Genomic DNA, 18,406 nt, shown 5'->3' on the forward strand with positions numbered 1-18,406 from the left:
TTAGGTTTATTTACTAATGGAATTGTAATTTCTTTGTGGTAGAAATAAAGAGATACTGTGCTGCACGCTCTAGACCAGTGTTTCTGAAACAGTGGGCCTTGGGCCACTTTCAGGTGGCCTCCAGGTCACAGCTTGTCTAATACCTCCTCACTTGCCTATCCTGCCAGCAGTCATGCCTTAGTCCTTTGGTTGAATTGATGCCAGCACCAGCAACTCCTTGCATGCTGAGTAAAATTGGGGGGGGGAGATCTCCCTCCTCTGAGGGGAAAGGGCCAGAGGAAATGTTGAAATCAATATGTTATGTAGAACAGAACAGAACAGAACAGAATAGAATAGAGAAGCTGACATAATACCTGAAGAGCAAATGTCTGTACAGTTTGAGGAAAGCTGAGCAATGGAACTCCTTGCCACAAGGAAAATGCTGTAGTGAAGAATTTAGCAATTTCCAAAAATGGATTAGGTATGAGTAAAAAATTTTGTCAGTAATTTCCAAGTGAATATGCCAGATTCTGTCTCCATCTGTCATCATTTTGTAACTGGCTTTGCCTCTGCACTACCATTTTGTGACAGGTGGGCCTCAGTAATTTTCATTCATCTCATGTTGGCCCCGAGGGTAGAGAACCCCTGCTGTAGTAGACTCATTCTCCAAACTGCTGGGGAGTCCATTCAATGGACACATGCACATGCACACATCACAGGATGGATGGATGGATGGGGTTATAGAGTTGAATTCAATGCAATGCTAAGCAGATCATTCTGGCAACACAAGGATTTCTCCTTGCGCAACAGAACCATCTCACCCTCCTCCCCCATGCACCCCCTAAATCTGTTCTGGGTTTTCCCCCTCCCTGCAGAGCAGATTTGGGGATGGCACAGGGCATGTGCAGGGAGAAGGGAGAGGAGGAGGGGAAATCCCCTTGTGCAGACTTTTAGATTAATACTGACCATATGTACCTATCTAAGCACAATGAAACACATTACACTGCATGCTAATAATGAGGCACGGCGGATTAATCTTTTTATTAGAGAATATTTGATTAATAATAAATAAACTCTAGGCGATGTACAATTTCATCAATAAAATACAATAAAACCACAGACTCATAACAATAATTAATAATATCAGTATTAAAACTAAACTACCCCAGAGGTCCCGTAGGCCTGCCTGAACAGCCAGGTTTTCAAGGCCCGGCGGAAACCTATCAGGGAAGGGGCATGGCGAAGGTCGAAAGGAAGGGAATTCCAGAGGATGGGGGCCACAGTCAAAAATGCCCCCTCTCTGGTCCGCACCAGCCTCACTGTCCTAACTGGTGGGACCGAGAGAAGGTCTTGCGCGGCTGATCTCGTCAGGCGGCATAATTGGTGATGCTGGAGGCGCTCCTTCAGATAAACTGGGCTGAAACCGTATAGGGCTTTAAAGGTCAACACCAACACCTTGAATTAGGCCTGGTAAACAACTGGTAGCCAGTGTAGATCTATCAACACCGGAGTGATATGATCACGGCAGCAGCTGGTCTTAATCAAACGTGCCGCCGCATTCTATATCAGTTGTAATTTCCAGACCGTTTTCAAGGGTAACCCCACATAGAGCGCATTACAGTAGTCTAGGCGAGAGAAGACCAGTGCCTATATCACACCTGGGAGCAGATGGGCAGGCAAGTAGGGTTGCAACCTCCTAATCAGATGCAATTGATACCAAGCTGCCCGGCTCACTGCCGAGACCTGAGCCTCCATGGACAGCTGGGAGTCAAGAATGACCCCGAGGCTGCAGACCTGGTCTTTTAGGGGCAATCTTACCCCATTGAACACCAGGTCTATATTCCCCAGCCTGCCCCTGTCTCCCACAAGCAACACCTCGGTCTTGTCAGGACTTAGTTTCAGCCTATTCCTTCCCATCCATCCACTTACGGATTCCAGGCACTTGGAGATGGTATCCACAGCCAACTCTGGTGAGGACTTAAACGAGAGATAGAGCTGGGTGTCATCCGCATATTGGTGGCACCGCAGCCCAAATCTCCTGATGATAGCCCCCAGCAGCTTTCCATAGATGTTGAATAGCATGGGGGAGAGGCAGTTAACTAGTCTATATCATTCAAGGCAGTTAACTAGTCTATATCATTCCTGTGGAATTCTGGTGCATGCAAAAAAATGTCAACAGTCAACAAGACTGGAAAAAATCCACACAAAATGCTTCCTTACTAACAGCTGCTTTTCTGCAGTTTACCCCTTTTTATTATATTTTTCTATATTTGAGAAGTGGGGGAGAAGGGAACATTTGTTACATTAAAAAAATTGTCTGGATATCATCACTACTTACGTGTTAATATCCATATTCAGCAACTCTATAACCCCATCCATCCATCCAGTGATGTGTGCATGTGTCCCGTGGTTCTATTATCACCCCTATCTCCAAGCTTTTCAGTAGGACTTGCAAAAGAAATCACATTCATGAGGATTGGGACATATTGCTGCATCAAAATCCTCAGACCCATTGAAATTTCTGACAGATGCAAATCTATTTCATCATATGAACCCTATCCCTAATCTCCTTCATCATTTTTAATTCCTTGCTATGCAGTCATTGAACCCATTGCTTTTCCTTCCTGGAAGTTATAGCTCAGGGTTACACATGCAAAACTGTTCTCCCTTTCTACCTCATTTTCAATTTGATTGATTTTATTGCATTTATATCCCACCTTTTCTCCAAGGAGCTCAAGGTGGCATACACAGTTTTTCCCCTCCTCATTTTAATCAAACCTTTACTTTAACATGCCATGTTCAGACAACTGTGGAGTAACAAATTTCAGGACTTCGTAGGCTTTATTTGTTTTTGTTTTTTATGAAGACATTTATATGCTGCTTTTCAGCGCTATAAAAGCTCCCCCCAAGCCAGAAATCACAGAAAAACAATACAATATACACAATCAAACTAGGAACAGAATAAAAGGGTTAAAGAATAATAAATAGGAGAGTCAAGTATACAGATTAAAACTTTATACTAGATTAATCTTCACCTTCAGATTCAGACACTAGGTGAGTCAGCCTAAGGTATGCCCCAGTCTTTTTCCCCAAGCTCCATGAGAAGGAGTTAATCATACCTACGTGCTGGCAAGTGTCATTTCCTTGGCTTACTCAGCTCGAGACGGGAGTGGCATTGTCAATGACGATCTGCAAAAGTTTCACTGAGAATATAAAGATCTTTTTCAGTATTCAGCCACAACACCGCAAGCTGTGCTCATAAAAGAAAATGATATCACCATTCTGTTTGCAGTTGAGGTGGAATAGGAGATGGAAAGCAGGGATTGTTCTCCATGCAAAAAGGTGCTTTGTTCTTTGTATTAAGATATTAACATGGGTTCCCTGTGATGAACAAAATCATCCAGTACAAATGAATCTTTTTTGGAAAATGAGTGTAGAGATGTGGGTTTGATTTTTGTACTAGTTTATTATGTATAGTTGGAGGATATGAGATTCAAGGGGAGAGGAAAGGTGGGTGTTATAATTAAAAGAAAAACTTAATCCAAACTTAAGCTCGACCAAACAGTGGTGCCCTGACAGGACGAGACTTTGGGTCAGTGGTGCATCTAGAACCTGGCCTTAATGGTCTTTACAGAGAGCCCCCTTTAGACAGTCATGTGTATACCTTGTTTATTACTTAGTTTAGACAGCCATGTGTTACTTAGGGAGCACACAGTTAACATTTCTCTCCCACACCCCTACCACCATTCCCTGGTTTACCATTACTACTACATTGCCAACATGTTAGAACAAACAGAAAACAAAAAAGAGTTTGTCAAACCTGAATTTTGAAAAAGAAATACTTCAAGCATGTGCAATTTCACATTTTAAACTCACTCAAATCATTTGATTTATATTCCTCCTAGCAGGAGCCCAGGACAGCAAATCATGATACCATCATGACTACAGAAATGAAATACCACTGTGATATGTAATGGCTAGGGTGTTGGATTATGACCTGGGAGATCAGGGTTCAAATACCCACTCAGACATGAAGCTGACTGGGTGACCTTGGGCCAGTCACTGTGTCTCAGCCTAACCTACCTCACAGGGTTGTTGTGAGAATAAAATCCAGGGGAGGGAAGGAACCATGTTTGTATGCTACCTCAAACTCTGTGGAGGAAAGGTGCGATATAAATGCGAGGAAAAAATGGATAGGATATGAATGAAAAGGATAATATATATTTTAAAATAAAAATAATAAAATGAGAATCTGTAACCATACATATGTCTGGCCAGCCAGCCCCTAGCTATAAACTGTTTAAGGAAGGAAGGAAGGAAGGAAGCCCACCCAGGCATGCTCATGCCAACCCAGGTGCTGATGTGGGGCTAGGGTTGGGTAAGAATTTTGATTCCGATCGCATTTCAAGCAGAATTGATCAAATTCACAATTTCCAAAACAATATGAGAACCGAAACACAGCCAGCCTTCAAAACTCACATTTATTAGAATTTTGGGATGCAGTTTGCCAACTAAACAACATTTACAAAAATGCTTATATTAGGGGAAAGTGTGCATAAAAGTACATGAGTGAAAATAGCATGCAAAACGGCATGAAATGATGAAAAATTGCTTGCAAAAATGTGTATCTTTGTCAAAACTGCTTACAAAAATGTATTTGGAGAAATTCACACTAAAATGATGGAGAATTTTCATGAGAATTTTTTTTTTAAATTCACAGATTACTGTAGAAATATAGAGAATGGAATTTGACATTGGAAAAATGAGAAACTGAGAGAGCCGAAACAGACAGATTTTTCCATCCCTATGTGGGGCAGGGCCTGTTCATCATTGCCTACTTTCTTGGTGGTCATTTGGGGGTACATGGGCTGCAGGGCCCTAGATTTTGGCCCCAAGGTCCAGCCCTAGCTGCACCACAGCTTTGGGGCAAAATCCAGGTCTCCACTGAGCAGATGTGGAAGAAGAGGCCTCAAATGCTCCAGAGCTGGCTTACCACATTCTGAAGTGATGCAATGCACCCAATCATCTAAACAGAGGGGGGACTGGTAAGACCATTGTCTAAAATTATTGAGGGGAGAAGAAAAGAAGCTAAGGAACTGTCACCATCCAGCTGCCATAGTGGCCCCTCCCTCCCCCCCAACTGTCACCACAGGGGCATCTGCAGGAAAACCATCTTGACCCGAGACAAGAGGAGAAGAAGCAGTAACAGATTCTTCTTAAACAAGCTGTCTTTTCCATTTTATTGTAAATTTTAAAAAATCATTTCTTGTTGTAATAATCTTGTGTAAACGGCTTTGTGAGGTCCACCTGAAACGCGGTATATAAATGCCTTAAATAAATAAATAAAATGACCACTGCTAGGGCCAGCACAACACATTCAGCCCCCGAGAGCAAAGCCACTGATGCCCCCCATACTCCACCACAGTGCACTGACATCCTCCCTACTCCCATTGTTTTTGCTACCACATCAGTAGTAGTAGCATGGATGAGCCAAGGCTCTCCACGGCCTTCCTCCTGGCAATGCCTGGGTTTGGCAGAAGGCTCTAATGATTGTAAGGTCCTTCCAGTGTGATGCATTGTGGGTGGGTGGGGGCAAAAGCACCTGCATTGCCGCCACATTGCTGCGATGGCAGCAAATACTTTTCGAAGTCTAAGAGTAGCAAACTGTTTGATTTCAAAGTTCACTAGTTCATTACTAGCTCATTATTAAGATTTAAACAATATTTGCCATTGCAAAGCAGCAGCAGTGCAGGCAATCTCTGGGTTCACCTTGTCCAAAATACCTCACTCTGAGGAAGGACCCATCCTCAGAGCAAGGTTTGGCAACACAGTACCATCAGAGAGCCCTGTAGGTGTGCTGCTGACCACTTTGCTCTTGTAGCAAGGCAAGGCACTCCTAGAGCACCAAATGGTGGTGGGTGGGTGACTAGGAGAGGGTGTGGAGCACCCAGTCCCATCTGCCACCTGCAACCAATACCTGTGAACCTCTGACACCAAGGGCAACCCACATATTACTCAACAATCACTTATAAGGAAGTTTGTTGTGATAATATCTGCACATGTAAGGGGAGCATTCATTTCCAAACATTCAGAAACATTTAGTGAGCACACACTAGAGAGCAGGCACACAGACCCCTCTCACATATTTCTTTTCTGTTTACAGACATGCACCTGTTCCACTGTACACAAGGCAAACTCAGCTGCCACATAAAGGTGAATAAACCTTGAAGTTAAAACGTTTTATTGCAGTGTGTGCAATTCTGACAATGGCTGCAACACTTAACACACCCAGTGATCATATAGGGTTATTTACTGCACATACGATGCAGTGAATACAAGATAACCTTATAACCAGATAGCTTCAGAATTTGTTATTTGACTTGATCTCAAACTTGGCTCCTTCAGAACTCATTCTACAAGATACTGAATGTGACTCGTAAAAAAAAAGTGAGATGCCACCATTGAAAGTAGCAGTGTGTATTACTACCATCATTGCTTGCTGTGCACATTTGTGGTAGGGTGGGGGGCTAATTTGGAGGTGTTGGAGTAAACGAACCAACTGGACTCCATCTTGGCCTCGGCCTCCATTTTGAATGAGCATCTTTCTTTTAGCAGAAGTTAGAATCACGTTTGCAAAAGCTAGCATGTTTGCAAAGTTAACAGTCTATGAAGGCAGACAAGGGGAAATGAAACAAGACGCTTTGTGGTTAATTTCCAAGCCCTAACTGCTGAGTACAGGTCCTTGCTAGGCTGCAGTTAGGAAAATGCTGTGAATGGAAATGGACTGCCTTCAAGTCGATCCCGACTTATGGCTACCCTATGAATAAGGTTTTCATGGTAAGCGGTATTCAGAGGGGGGTTACCACTGCCTGCCTCTGAGGCTAGTCCTCCCCAGCTGACTAGGGCCTGCTCAGCTTGCCACAGCTGCACAAGCCAGCCCCTTCCTTGTCCGTATAGGTAGTAGTTAATGTTTGAAGCTTCTGCAATCCTGTTACGCTTGCTTGTAACTTGACTTTCCTGAGTATAAGAATTAAACAACCTGCTCAAGAGAGCAGAGAGCTCCATTTTTTTCCTTTACAACACAGTCTTTTAAGATCTCCTTTGCTGCAGCAACAAAAAAAATAAAGTTATCACAACCATCCTGGAAGGTAGTCAGCCTCTGTTCTTTTCTACCACAAAGGCCTCTGACTATCTGCAGTTTATAAAACCTGTCTATGTAAGGGGTCTCAAACTGAACACTCTCACATGATGGCTCATTGTTCCACTGAGATAACCTGCAAGAGGCAGGCCCTGCTGATTTGCTGTCTATGGCACAAGTCCTGTGGCACAGCAGATGACCGGAAGGTGACATTGCAGCAACTAGCTTGGCTGAGATCTTTGGGTTGTTATGTGCCTTCAAGTCGATTATGACTTATGGCGACCCTGTAAATCAGCGACCTCCAATAGCATCTGTCGTAAATCACCCTGTTCAGATCTTGTAAGTTCAGTGCTGTGGCTTCCTTTATGGAATCAGTCCATCTCCTGTTTGGCCTTCCTCTTTTTCTACTCCCTACTGTTTTCCCCAGCATTATTGTCTTTTCTAGTGGAGCATGTCTTCTCATGATGTGTCCAAAGTATGACAACCTCAGTTTCATCATTTTAGCTTTTAGTGATAGTTCTGGTTTAATTTGTTCTAACACCCAAGTATTTGTCTTTTTCGCAGTTATCTGAACAATTTATGCCCAGACTACCAGCTTGCCTTCAGACTACTAGCCAGCTGGCTCTTATAACAACATACAGCAAATTTTATATTGAAGCCCACCAGCCAAAAATTTAGATCCATTAAAGTCTAATACAGATAACAGAGTAGAAACATACACTATTTTTATAGTGATGGTAAGACTTTACAGAGGTGAGGTATGGGCTCTTTTCAAATGGATGACTCATGTTTTAAAGTATAGTTTTCCCTAAGCCAAAGCTTTGAAGCAAATGGCAACTCAAAAAAGATACACATTGGTCCAATTACTATTTTTAATGAGACAAAAAATACAGTGGCCTTAATTGTGCAACCTTCCACTGGTATAGCAGTTGCTTTGCATGCAGAAGGTTCCAGGTAGAGTCCCTAGCATCTCCAGGTAGGGCAGGAAAAGACTCCTGGCCTAAAATCCTGGAGAATCACTTGTGTCGCCAGGTACACTCATCACAGTCCATCAATGGAGGAGGGTGCCCAGGCAGCACTTTGCCCAGATCCCTATAAAACCTGGAACTGGCCCTGTCAGGTTGGATTCTGAGGGGAAACCGACCAGAGGGGGGGGAACATTTGTGGAGAGAAGTCAGCAAACACAAATAAGCTTATATATCCCCTCCTTCCACCTACTGCTTCTCCCCTGGATATACCCCCACCCCAGATAATTCCCATTATCTCAGCAGAAGATGGCTTGGGAACACATGTGTGCTGAGATATCATGGACATAGTTCTACCCTGAGTCAGAGACTGAAATGTGTTATCCCCTTGTCCAGGGAACTGTTTACACTCTACTGGAAGGGCCATGGTTCAGTGGTAGTACACATGCTTTGCATGCAAAAGGTCCCACATGCAGTCCTCGGCATCTCAAAGCAGGGCTGGGAGAAGACTCCTATTTGAAACCCAGGAGAGCGGCTGCTGGTCAGTGTAGACAATACTGAGCTAGATGGACCAATGGTCTAACTCAGCTGTCTGTTTCCTGTGTATCGTAATACCAAATTGTATTCTAAAACTGTGAGGACTCACTATGAAATGACTACTTTAATGTGCCATACCTGGCATCAAAGCCTGGTGTTATAGGTATGGAAAGAAAAATCTTCCCCTATAAACTATGAACAAATAGCTTAGAGACATAATCAGAGTTTCTTTTTCTTTCTTTTTTGCTTGTTTTAGTTATTACGGTACTTTATGATACAAAACTATAAAAAGTGATCAGTTCAATGATAAAAGAACATTGCATCTTTTTTTCTTGCTTTTGTCATACAGACAACAAGAACCTTTGCCAGCTCCTTTTTGCCAACAGCAAGAACTGCAGAACATTGTACTAGCCTTACCAGTTCCAACCTATTCATTAACCCAAATCTTCATAACTTCTATTATTTAACTACTATTTTTTCCAAACTTAAATTCTTTTTTTGTGTGGGTGGTGGGGTGTCTTGTTGCATTATTTTTGTACTAAAAGAAATAAAGTTGTTCCACACACCAACATATGATTGTTTCACTAGTGCTGTGATCACACTTACCTAACTAGTAAGCTTTTCTGATACTGCTGTCAGATGGCCACCAAAGCGGATGGCTTTAAAAAAGGATTAGACAAATTCATGAAGGATAAGGCTATCAATGGCTACTAGCCATGATGGCTATGCTCTGCCTCCATGGTCGGAGGAAGTATGCTTTTGAATACCAGTTACTGGGAATCACAGATGGGGAGAGTGCTGTTGCACTCAGGTTCAGCTTGTGGGCTTCCCCCAGGGATCTGGTTGGCCACTGTGAGAACAGGATGCTGGATTAGATGGGCCTTTGGCCTGATCCAGCAGGGCTCTTATGTTCTACTTCCCAAAGTTTACTGTATTGACGGTCTGTGGATAACTCTATAGAACTTTTCCAATTTTGTCTAATAACAAGTCTAGCTGCAACCAACATAAAGCATACTAGTTCTTTTGGTATCATGTATGTTGTCTGCTTCAAACACAGAAAGCAATATTAGTTTTGAAATTTTCACAATGATTTGCCGTATAATTTTAGACATTTCTCACAGCGCTCTATTCCAGAACCTCTGTACTTGCAGACATTCCCACCAAACATGCGTGAGAGTCTCCTTTCCCCCACCATCCTTTACAACAGCTTAGGAGACATTTCTCAGCACACATATTAGCTGCACATACAATACCATCTATGCAACATTTCAAAACATCATCCCAAATATACACCAACACAGATTTCATTTTCATTAACCACAAACTTTCCCACTGCGTTGGAATTATTTCTTCTCCCAAATCCTTTCCTCAAACTATCTTTAATCCTCCATGGTCCCCATTACTGCCTTCACTAATGCTGAGTATACAGTAGGGCCCCGCTTTACGGTGCTTCGCTTTATGGTGCTTCGCTAATGTGGCGGTCTCTATTAGACCCAATTAGACTAAAGCCCCACTCATACGGTGCTTGTTCCACTTTTATAGCGGTTTTGGGCGTTGCACACCATTCTATTCAATGAGTTCCACTTTTTGGCAGTTTTCGCTTTTCGGTGGGGGTCCAGAACGTAACCCACCGTATGAGTGGGGCCCTTCTGTATTCTGGATACCAGTCACCTAGATTCTGCATCAGCATCCAATACAAATGATTGAAATGGAGGGGGAAATGGACATTTAACCTGTGTTATACATTTGTCAGAGTATCCCTGATGTGGTTTTTAAAAATGTGAGATGTATAAACAAAAACAGCATCCTCCTCCTATCCTCCATAATTCCTCATCTTTGTCCTTTATCCCATCTTTTAAAAATCCATCTTCCCCCTCTAATCTGCTCACAACTTTTCTTCCTGTCTTTTATTTGTTATTAATTTATATTATGTGTCCCACACTTCCTCCAAGGAGGTCATAGCAGCATGCACGGGATTTATCTTATTTTATCCTCACAACAGCTCTGGGCTGGGTGAGAGAATGTTGCCACAGTGAGCTTTGCAGCACAGCAGGAATTCATACTTATATTCAACTTTTTATCCATTTCACAACACTGCTTCTTTTCTGTTTGTTTTTTCATCTTGTCTTCACCATCCACAGCTTCAATCACATTACTTTGGTCTCACCAAAATTTAAGGAGGAAGAGACCAAGGAAAGATTCCTGGTGGGGTATGGACCTGTGCAGGGGGAGTGTTTGAAGGGAGCAGAACATCTGTAATAAAACAAACATGAAGTCTTTCCAATAAATTAGAACTACCACAATAGTTTTAAACACCCCTCCCTTCCTAAGATCCAGTGCTCTGCAATGCCGCACCTTTAACAAGAATTCACATTGGAAAACAATGTTGAACACATCGTAACACTTTGTGACTTGCAGTAAGTTTTTAGCTTTCATGTAATACATATAAAATCCCTCACCTCTAACTGTGGATGCTAGCCTTCCCTCTTATCAAAGACACAAGCGGGACCTGCAATGAACTGTTGCGGTGTATCATCACACCCTAACAGCAGTGCCCCTTTTCAGGGTTCCATCCAGTCACCAAGGCCTCCTCCAAGATACTGCAAGTTCTAAGGGGCTCAAGGTCATTCTGTCCTCCCACCTCTGCAGTTCTGTTTTTCTTTTCCAACTGACATTTCAACATTCCATGGCTACTAAGAATGCTCTGTCTGCATCGGGTGTGTGCGTGTGAGAGGTGATTGCCTCCTAAGAGGGCTTGCCTTTTTAAACACTTCTTGTACTTCTGCAATCCTTGGTGTTTTCTCAACACATCTGCTCATCTTGTTTCTCATTGTCTTCATTTTGTCTCCAATTCTATCAGCATCTGAACAGTTTGATAAGAACTACCTTGTTGGTTCAGATGAAGATCCATTCAGGTGTATATGGCTGCCTGGATGCAAAGTGGTGATGATCACAAGAATACATCATCTCTGGAGCAGTGGTTCCCAAACTGTTTTTTCCCCATGGACCACCTGAAAATTGCTGGTGGTCTTAACAGACCACTTCATGATTTTTCTGCCCGTTGTAGCTACAGTATTGTAATGTGCTGTACTGATTGATTTCAGTTGTATTTTTACTGCTTCTTTTGTTTCTTATATTGATCAAAGAGGTGCAGCAACTGATATGATTTGCAGATAATGCCAGGATGGCATTCCATAGAATGCAAGTTGTAATACAATAAAACAGAATATAAAGAAGACCTATATGTTGAAAGGTGGGATTTAATTTTAAAACATAAATAAATAGATGAAGCAATTAAAATCAATATGAATATTGAAAGCAGACTTGATGCCATGGACCACCTGGATGAAGCTCATGGATGACTGGCAGTCCACAGATCACAGGGGTCTGGGAACCCCTGATCTCAACAAAAGGCTAGAAAGGTTGGGTTTGTTATGGTTTAGAAAAAAAAGGCAATTAAGCAAAATGATCTCACTTTAGATATAATATTAGGGACAATGTGAAGAGAGTGAAATGGGAGAGATTCTTCTCATCTATTATACTACAACTCATTCAACTAAGTTAATTGTCAGCAGGTTCAAGGCAATAATGACTCCAAACGTACAAGCAGTCCATTGGGGCTAATATGGTTAGGAAGCAGCACTCCCGAGAGTTACCTTCTCAAAGTGCCATGATCTGCAAATCATACCAGTGGCTGCACCTCTTTGATCATTTGGCTGAACAAAATACCTTGGGCCAGCACTGAATTCAGAAGGAAGGATATTGTGACTCCATCCCCCTTCAGCTCCAGCCAACAGGGCCAATGATCAAGGGTGATGGGAGCTGTAGGTTAACAACTTCTGGAGAGCTGCAGGTTCCCTATCCTTGACCTAGACAAGGGCAAGCCACTACGATTTGCCATCATCCTTCACGCTTTGCTTGCCTGCTATTCAGGGGCATCTGGTTATTGCTGAAGACAGGATGCTGGACTAGATGGACCATCCAGCAAGGCAATTATTACATTCTGTGAAAGAAGGAAAAATTCCTAAATAACCAACGTTTAACGTTTTTACTTTTTGTTTTGATTTTCAGTGGGGGTGTTGAAGTCCTGATAATCTTATAACTTACTTACAGTTTTCCCCCTTGGTCTGGCATGTACTTTTCCTTTTCTCTTCGAAGGAAATAAAATCTCAATCATCACTCTGATTTGCATGAAATACTGGTCTGGCTTTGCTGCAGGGCTAGGATTAAGAAACCTCCGCCCTCAGCTGGCACTGACTGAATACCATTGTTTCCAAGAGGATTTTTTTAAAAAGGCAGCATAAAGGTATTAGCAGAGGAATATGTTGCGTCCAAATCAAAAGTTACAAAGAAGCCAGGAGGCTCTTGGAATCCATCAAAACTCATCATCAGGCGTGGAATCGTGAGGAGAAACTGTCAGAACGTTTCTGTGCAAGATCAAAAAGCCGTAGTCTACCGTTTGTTTGTGATAAGTCTTAAACGTAGAATTGGAGGGGTGGGGGCGAGCGCGGCGCAGGCTTGGTCAGGGGTAGGCTGTGCTTGATGCAAAAAGATCTCAGGTTGCAAGGGAGGAGAAATGCGACTACTCTCCCCCCCTTCCCTTGGAAAAAAAATCAAGAATGATTCTGCCGCAAGGCTGCCTTTCAGGGCCAAGAGCTGCAACTATCCCAACCTCTGTGCCCTGTAGGCCTGACTCACAGAAGAAGGGCGGGGTTCCCCGCACCCACCAGGTGAACCCTCCCCAGGAGGGCAAGCGATACACTCCGCCCTCCGCGGCTCTCCTTTTCCTCCCAAGTTGCATCCGCCCCCATTTTCTTATCACCACCGGGAAAGGGGGTTGGACCAGGCAGACGCTCACGGCAAAGAACTCTTTCGCACACAGATATTTCTCTTCGGGAGGGTTCACCCGGCGGGGCTGCTACCGCTTTGGGCCCAGAAAGCGAGACTTGGGGCCGAAGGAGAGCAGGGGAAGAAGAGGCTGAAGCGTTTGCCATGGCTTGGCACCTTGGCTCGGGAGGACTGGGGATTTTGCTGCTCTTGGTGAGTTTTGAAGGCCACCTGTGGCTCCCCCGCCCTGCGTTGTAGAATTTTTTAAGCAGATCTGTCCGAGGTCGATGAGAAACAAATGGGAGGGAGCTTGCAAACTGTAGAAAGATCTTAGGAAATGTAGGAAGAGCGAGGTGGAAAAGATTGCGCTGCAGGCGAATAACGGCTGACTGTGGTGCTGGAAGAGTTTCTACTCTTTAATCGCAGAAGTCCGCGCACCACATCCTGGAACCTGGGCGAGGAAGTTCTACTGTAACCTTAATGGCCGCTTGCGCGGAAACGCACCTAGGAGAAGCGCGCAGGGTCAGAAATCTGCATTGTGTGTTAAAATGGTTTGAATGTGCCTTTTGAGGAAACAAAAACGTTGGGAAATTGAAGTTTTGGGGGCCTTGGTATTGCAGAAAATAATATATTTAAAGCGAAATCTGGATAGCCAGGAGTTTTTCAGGGGCACTCCTATTATTTGAATAAACTTAACGTAAAAGAGTCTATCAGTAGATGCGAATTTAAAAAAAACTTGAGCTGCCTTTTAGGTGGAGAGAAGTATCTCTTGCTAATTGTTGCTAATTTGCCAGTCTCTGCTTAATTCCCACATTTGTAAGAACCTTTCTGAGCATGAGTGAAGCTCTGATTGTAAAAAACCTTTCTGAGCATGAGTGAAGCTCTGATTGTAAAAACAAAACTATAAATAATAACCTGGTCACCTCTGGTAACAAATGGTCATCTGCAGGTGACCATGAAGGAAAGTCTTTTTAAATAGAAAGGGAATTGAGTTTTTGTTGTATTTTACTTTGTGCTATCAATGATGTTCTGTACATGACATGGAAGATGGGTCTATCCGCAGGCATTGGACAGTGTGATGTAGTAGTCAGGCTGTGTTAGAATAAGATGGAGAAGACACAGGTTTGAATCCCCACTCAGCCTTTCTCTCGCCCTAACCTATCTCACAGGGTTGTTATGAAAATCAAATAGAGGGGAAGTACCACATAGGCTGCCTTAAGGTAATTAGAGGAAAAACAAGATATAAAGGAAAATATACATTTTAAAAAATATGGCTAAGTGGAATTTCACCTTCAGAGACAGTATGCTAGAGGAGGGCAATAGTGCGGGGAGGAATACTGTATTACCTTCATATCCTCCATGTGGGCTTCCTGAAAACTTCTGTTTGTCCCCTGGGGGAAACAGGATGTTGTATGAGATGGATACTTGATCTGATCCACTAGGGCTTCTTCTTAGGTTTTTATGGATTAAGAAGCCATATGTGGGCTGGCAGCCTATAAAACATTTTAAACTAATAATTTTATGGGCTTTTACTGGGTCATTGTAAAAAGCAATTCATGTAGACTTTTCTCTGGCTTATGATGCCCAAGACAGTTTGATGTTTTCTCTTCAGAATAAATAATGTTTCTCCCCTACACTGATGGAAATAGCAGGCACTCAATTCTGTATCTTTTTGTTTTGTTTTATTGGAGATCTTCCTGAAACAGACTAGTTAGGAATCAGAAATCCCTCCTTCCTCAAAACAGTAAGAAACAAAACCCATCTATCTTGTCAGCTTTGCTGTGAGTTGCATCTCTTGTTCAATATGCTGATTCTTCTTCATTATTATGTCACCTTGAGGTGTACTTTGACAAGCTGGTGCATATTGAAGCTGCACCCAGACTTTTCCTGGCTCATATAATACTTTGAGGAAATGACAAAGATTCCAGGAATCATGAAGCAATTGTGGGTTCAGGTACATGTAGATATTGTTGTGGAATAATAAGACACCTTGCAACCAGTATTCCTGGCATTGTCACCCAGTGTATTAATTTTACTTGTCCTGGAATATGTTTCTCTGGAATTTGGATTTCCCTGGAATATGTTTCTAGTGTCCTGGTTCAGCCCTAGAACACATGATGTAATGGTAAAGAAAAGAATATATCTCAGAACATATACAAAGGACCTTTTACTACCTGTAGCCAAATCACTGTTGCATCTTGCTGATTATGGTAGGCCTGGGATGATTCTCTACTAAAATCCATTTTTGTAACATAATGAGGGAAGTAGAACCTGCAGCTACAAAAAATGCAGTGTTCATGCTGGGAAAAAGAAAATATTGGATATGTATTGGGCCAGGAGTAGCAAGTCACTGGCCTGGACCACTACAGCTTTGAATCTGGCTTGCAGCCTCCTCTGCCCCCCCATGGGGCAATTAGGCTTAGGGAGGAAATTCCATTGGCACTAATGGTAACTTTTCCCTAAGCCAAATTGTCCCACAGAGGGTAAGACTGCTGGGGACAGAGGGTGTAGAGAGAATGGATGGATGAGGGTGTGGGGGTGAGGTGTGTGTGTGTGTAAGAAAGAAAGAAAGAAAGAAAGAAAGAAAGAAAGAAAGAAAGAAAGAAAGAAAGAAAGTGTTGGGGGTTTAGCCTCACCTATTGTTGGCATCCAACCCCAAAGATTACCCCTGAGGGAATGTGGAGGTTCCCAACCCCTGTGTCAGGCCTTTGTCATACATGTTTTAGCAGTAATTAAATATTTAAAACAAGATGTGTCAGAGCTAAAAATTAAGCACTCCTTGAATTTATATGATGGACAGAGGTCAACCCAAACTAAATGTTTATTGTTCTAACCTCATATGAAGACTCTCTTTTTTCCCCCACGCTCACCTGAGCTTTGGTTTCCTGCTTTGTAATACTTATGCAGATTCTCACTTCTTCATATGCTGAACCATTCTACAAATTGGAAACATCTAGTTCTTCTAGATTAAATTATCTGATCCTAATTTGTACCACTTTCATATTTGCGAATGCCCCCCCAAATAAAAAGTTCTGTGTGAGTAAATGAGTATGTTGAAGAGAAAGATTTAGCACAGTTCTCTTTCTGATGGTGAAAACCCAGATGGAATACAAAGTGGTCCAAAATGTTCTCTTCAAACTGGGTGAATGGGCAAGAAAATGGCAAATGGGGTTCACTGTAATTGTAAAGCGTTGGGGCAAAACTAGCTTCATATACTAGGATTATTCAGACATTTCCCTCCACATATATACTATTTGCTTTGCCCCAAAGCAGTTCCAAGCATTTGGCACATCCCAAAAGGAGAGTTGTACATGTGTGGACTGTCTATGAGGTCAGCAGCCTAGGATTGTGCAGGGTTCCCATACATGTGGAGAATCTATATATGCATATCTATATCTTTTCAGAGGTTGCATCACATTGCTGGACTTTGAGGTGGCAGGAAAAGTGGGTCACATCACATCAAGGCAAACAGGTGTGTTCCTGCGCTCTGCTCCACATGTTTAGTGTACATATGGAAGCAAACATCTAAATAGGCCCGTTTCAAGAGAGGGCAACCAAGAAAGAGATCATGGGTTCATGGGTCTTCAACAAAAACATCAGCTCACAAAGCTGCTTATCTGGGAATAAATCCAATTGAACTCAGTGAGACTTAATTCTAAGTAGACATTTATAGGACTGTGCTGTCAAGTGTATACAAAACAAGTTCCATGCTAGAAATGATTAGGAAAGGGATTGAAAATAAAGCTGCCAGTATTGTAGTGCTTTTTTATAATCTATATAATCTTTGGAAACCTGAATACACCTCTGGTCACCACACCTCAAGAATACCATAGAGCTAGAAAAGATGCAGAAAAGGGCAACTAAAAGGATGAAGGGTTGGAGCAGTTTCCCTACCAGGAAATGCTTTTCAGTTTAGGGGGAAATGCAACTGAAGGGAAGGCATGGTAGAGGTATAGAAAAGTATACATGGCATGGAGAAAGTTGACGAAGAAGTGTTTTCCCCCTCCCCATCTCATTATATTATAATTGTATTATTGTATTATAATTGTTGTAAACCACAGTATACAAATTGCGGTATACATTTTTTAAATAAATAATATAACATGGACATCGCTGGAGGAAAACGTGATGTTAGAGATGGGTCTACTCAAAACATCCTTGCTTCTGCGAGGTGTATATGGAAGCAAATAATGCTCGCAGTCTAATTTCAACTGAAGAGTAATATGCAAGAAGCTCTGAGATCAGAATCTGACATAACAAAGTATATAACAAGCAAGAAGTGCACTCGTTCTTCTCTGTCTGTTTTCAGAGTGCTTCCAGTTTTTGGCTTCTCCAGCAATGATAGCACCTGGAAGCACAACAGGAAGTCCCTCTAAAAAGAAAGCTGTTATCACAGGGTGTTTGGCGCTACCATTATTGGCTTTTGCACACAATCATGTTCCTCCCATAGTGATGGGAGTAGTCAGTAAGGACTAGGAGGTATCAGCATGGGCACTACTACCTTTGATCTCTGGCTTGTGCATATGTGGTGTGCTAATTTAGTCACCCACAGAGTAACCAGATAAGGCCTGTGTATGAAAATCCTCCTATTAGCAAGTCAAACTGGAGCTTCATAAGTGAAGTGAATTGGGCAGATACAGGCATGTAGCCGCTGTTAATCAAATTTAGAATAGACCTATTGAAATTAATGGGCATTACTTGCTTAGATCCATGACTTTCATTGGGTCTACTCTGAGTAGAACTTAGTTGAAAACAACACCTGGTTTGCACTCTGAGAATCTTAACTGTTTTTACATTTTTGCAGTTTGTAGATCTTGGAGAATAATCAGTATTTTATTCAAATACGGAAAAGCTGTTGGAAGGGGGAAGTCTTAGAGTTTGTATCTATGTTGTCAGAGAAATGCATTCAAATATAGTTTAGTTACCCTCAAATTCTTACATGTAGACATGTGACAAGTAA

General features: G+C 42.4%; 1 protein-coding gene across 1 annotated transcript in view; it reads left to right on the plus strand.

Moving 5' to 3' along the window:
* The first annotated feature begins 13,358 nt into the window (after window positions 1-13,358).
* The window catches only part of DSG2 (desmoglein 2), a 39,587-nt gene continuing 34,539 nt past the window's right edge, over window positions 13,359-18,406 (plus strand). Inside the window, exon 1 of the mRNA XM_061597816.1 lies at window positions 13,359-13,659. Within this exon, the coding sequence (XP_061453800.1) occupies window positions 13,612-13,659 (48 nt within the window). The 5' untranslated portion in view covers window positions 13,359-13,611. The remainder of the gene's footprint in view (window positions 13,660-18,406) is intronic.

This window comes from Rhineura floridana, chromosome 1, assembly GCF_030035675.1.
Source record: "Rhineura floridana isolate rRhiFlo1 chromosome 1, rRhiFlo1.hap2, whole genome shotgun sequence".
Classification (NCBI taxonomy): Eukaryota; Metazoa; Chordata; class Lepidosauria; order Squamata; family Rhineuridae; genus Rhineura; species Rhineura floridana.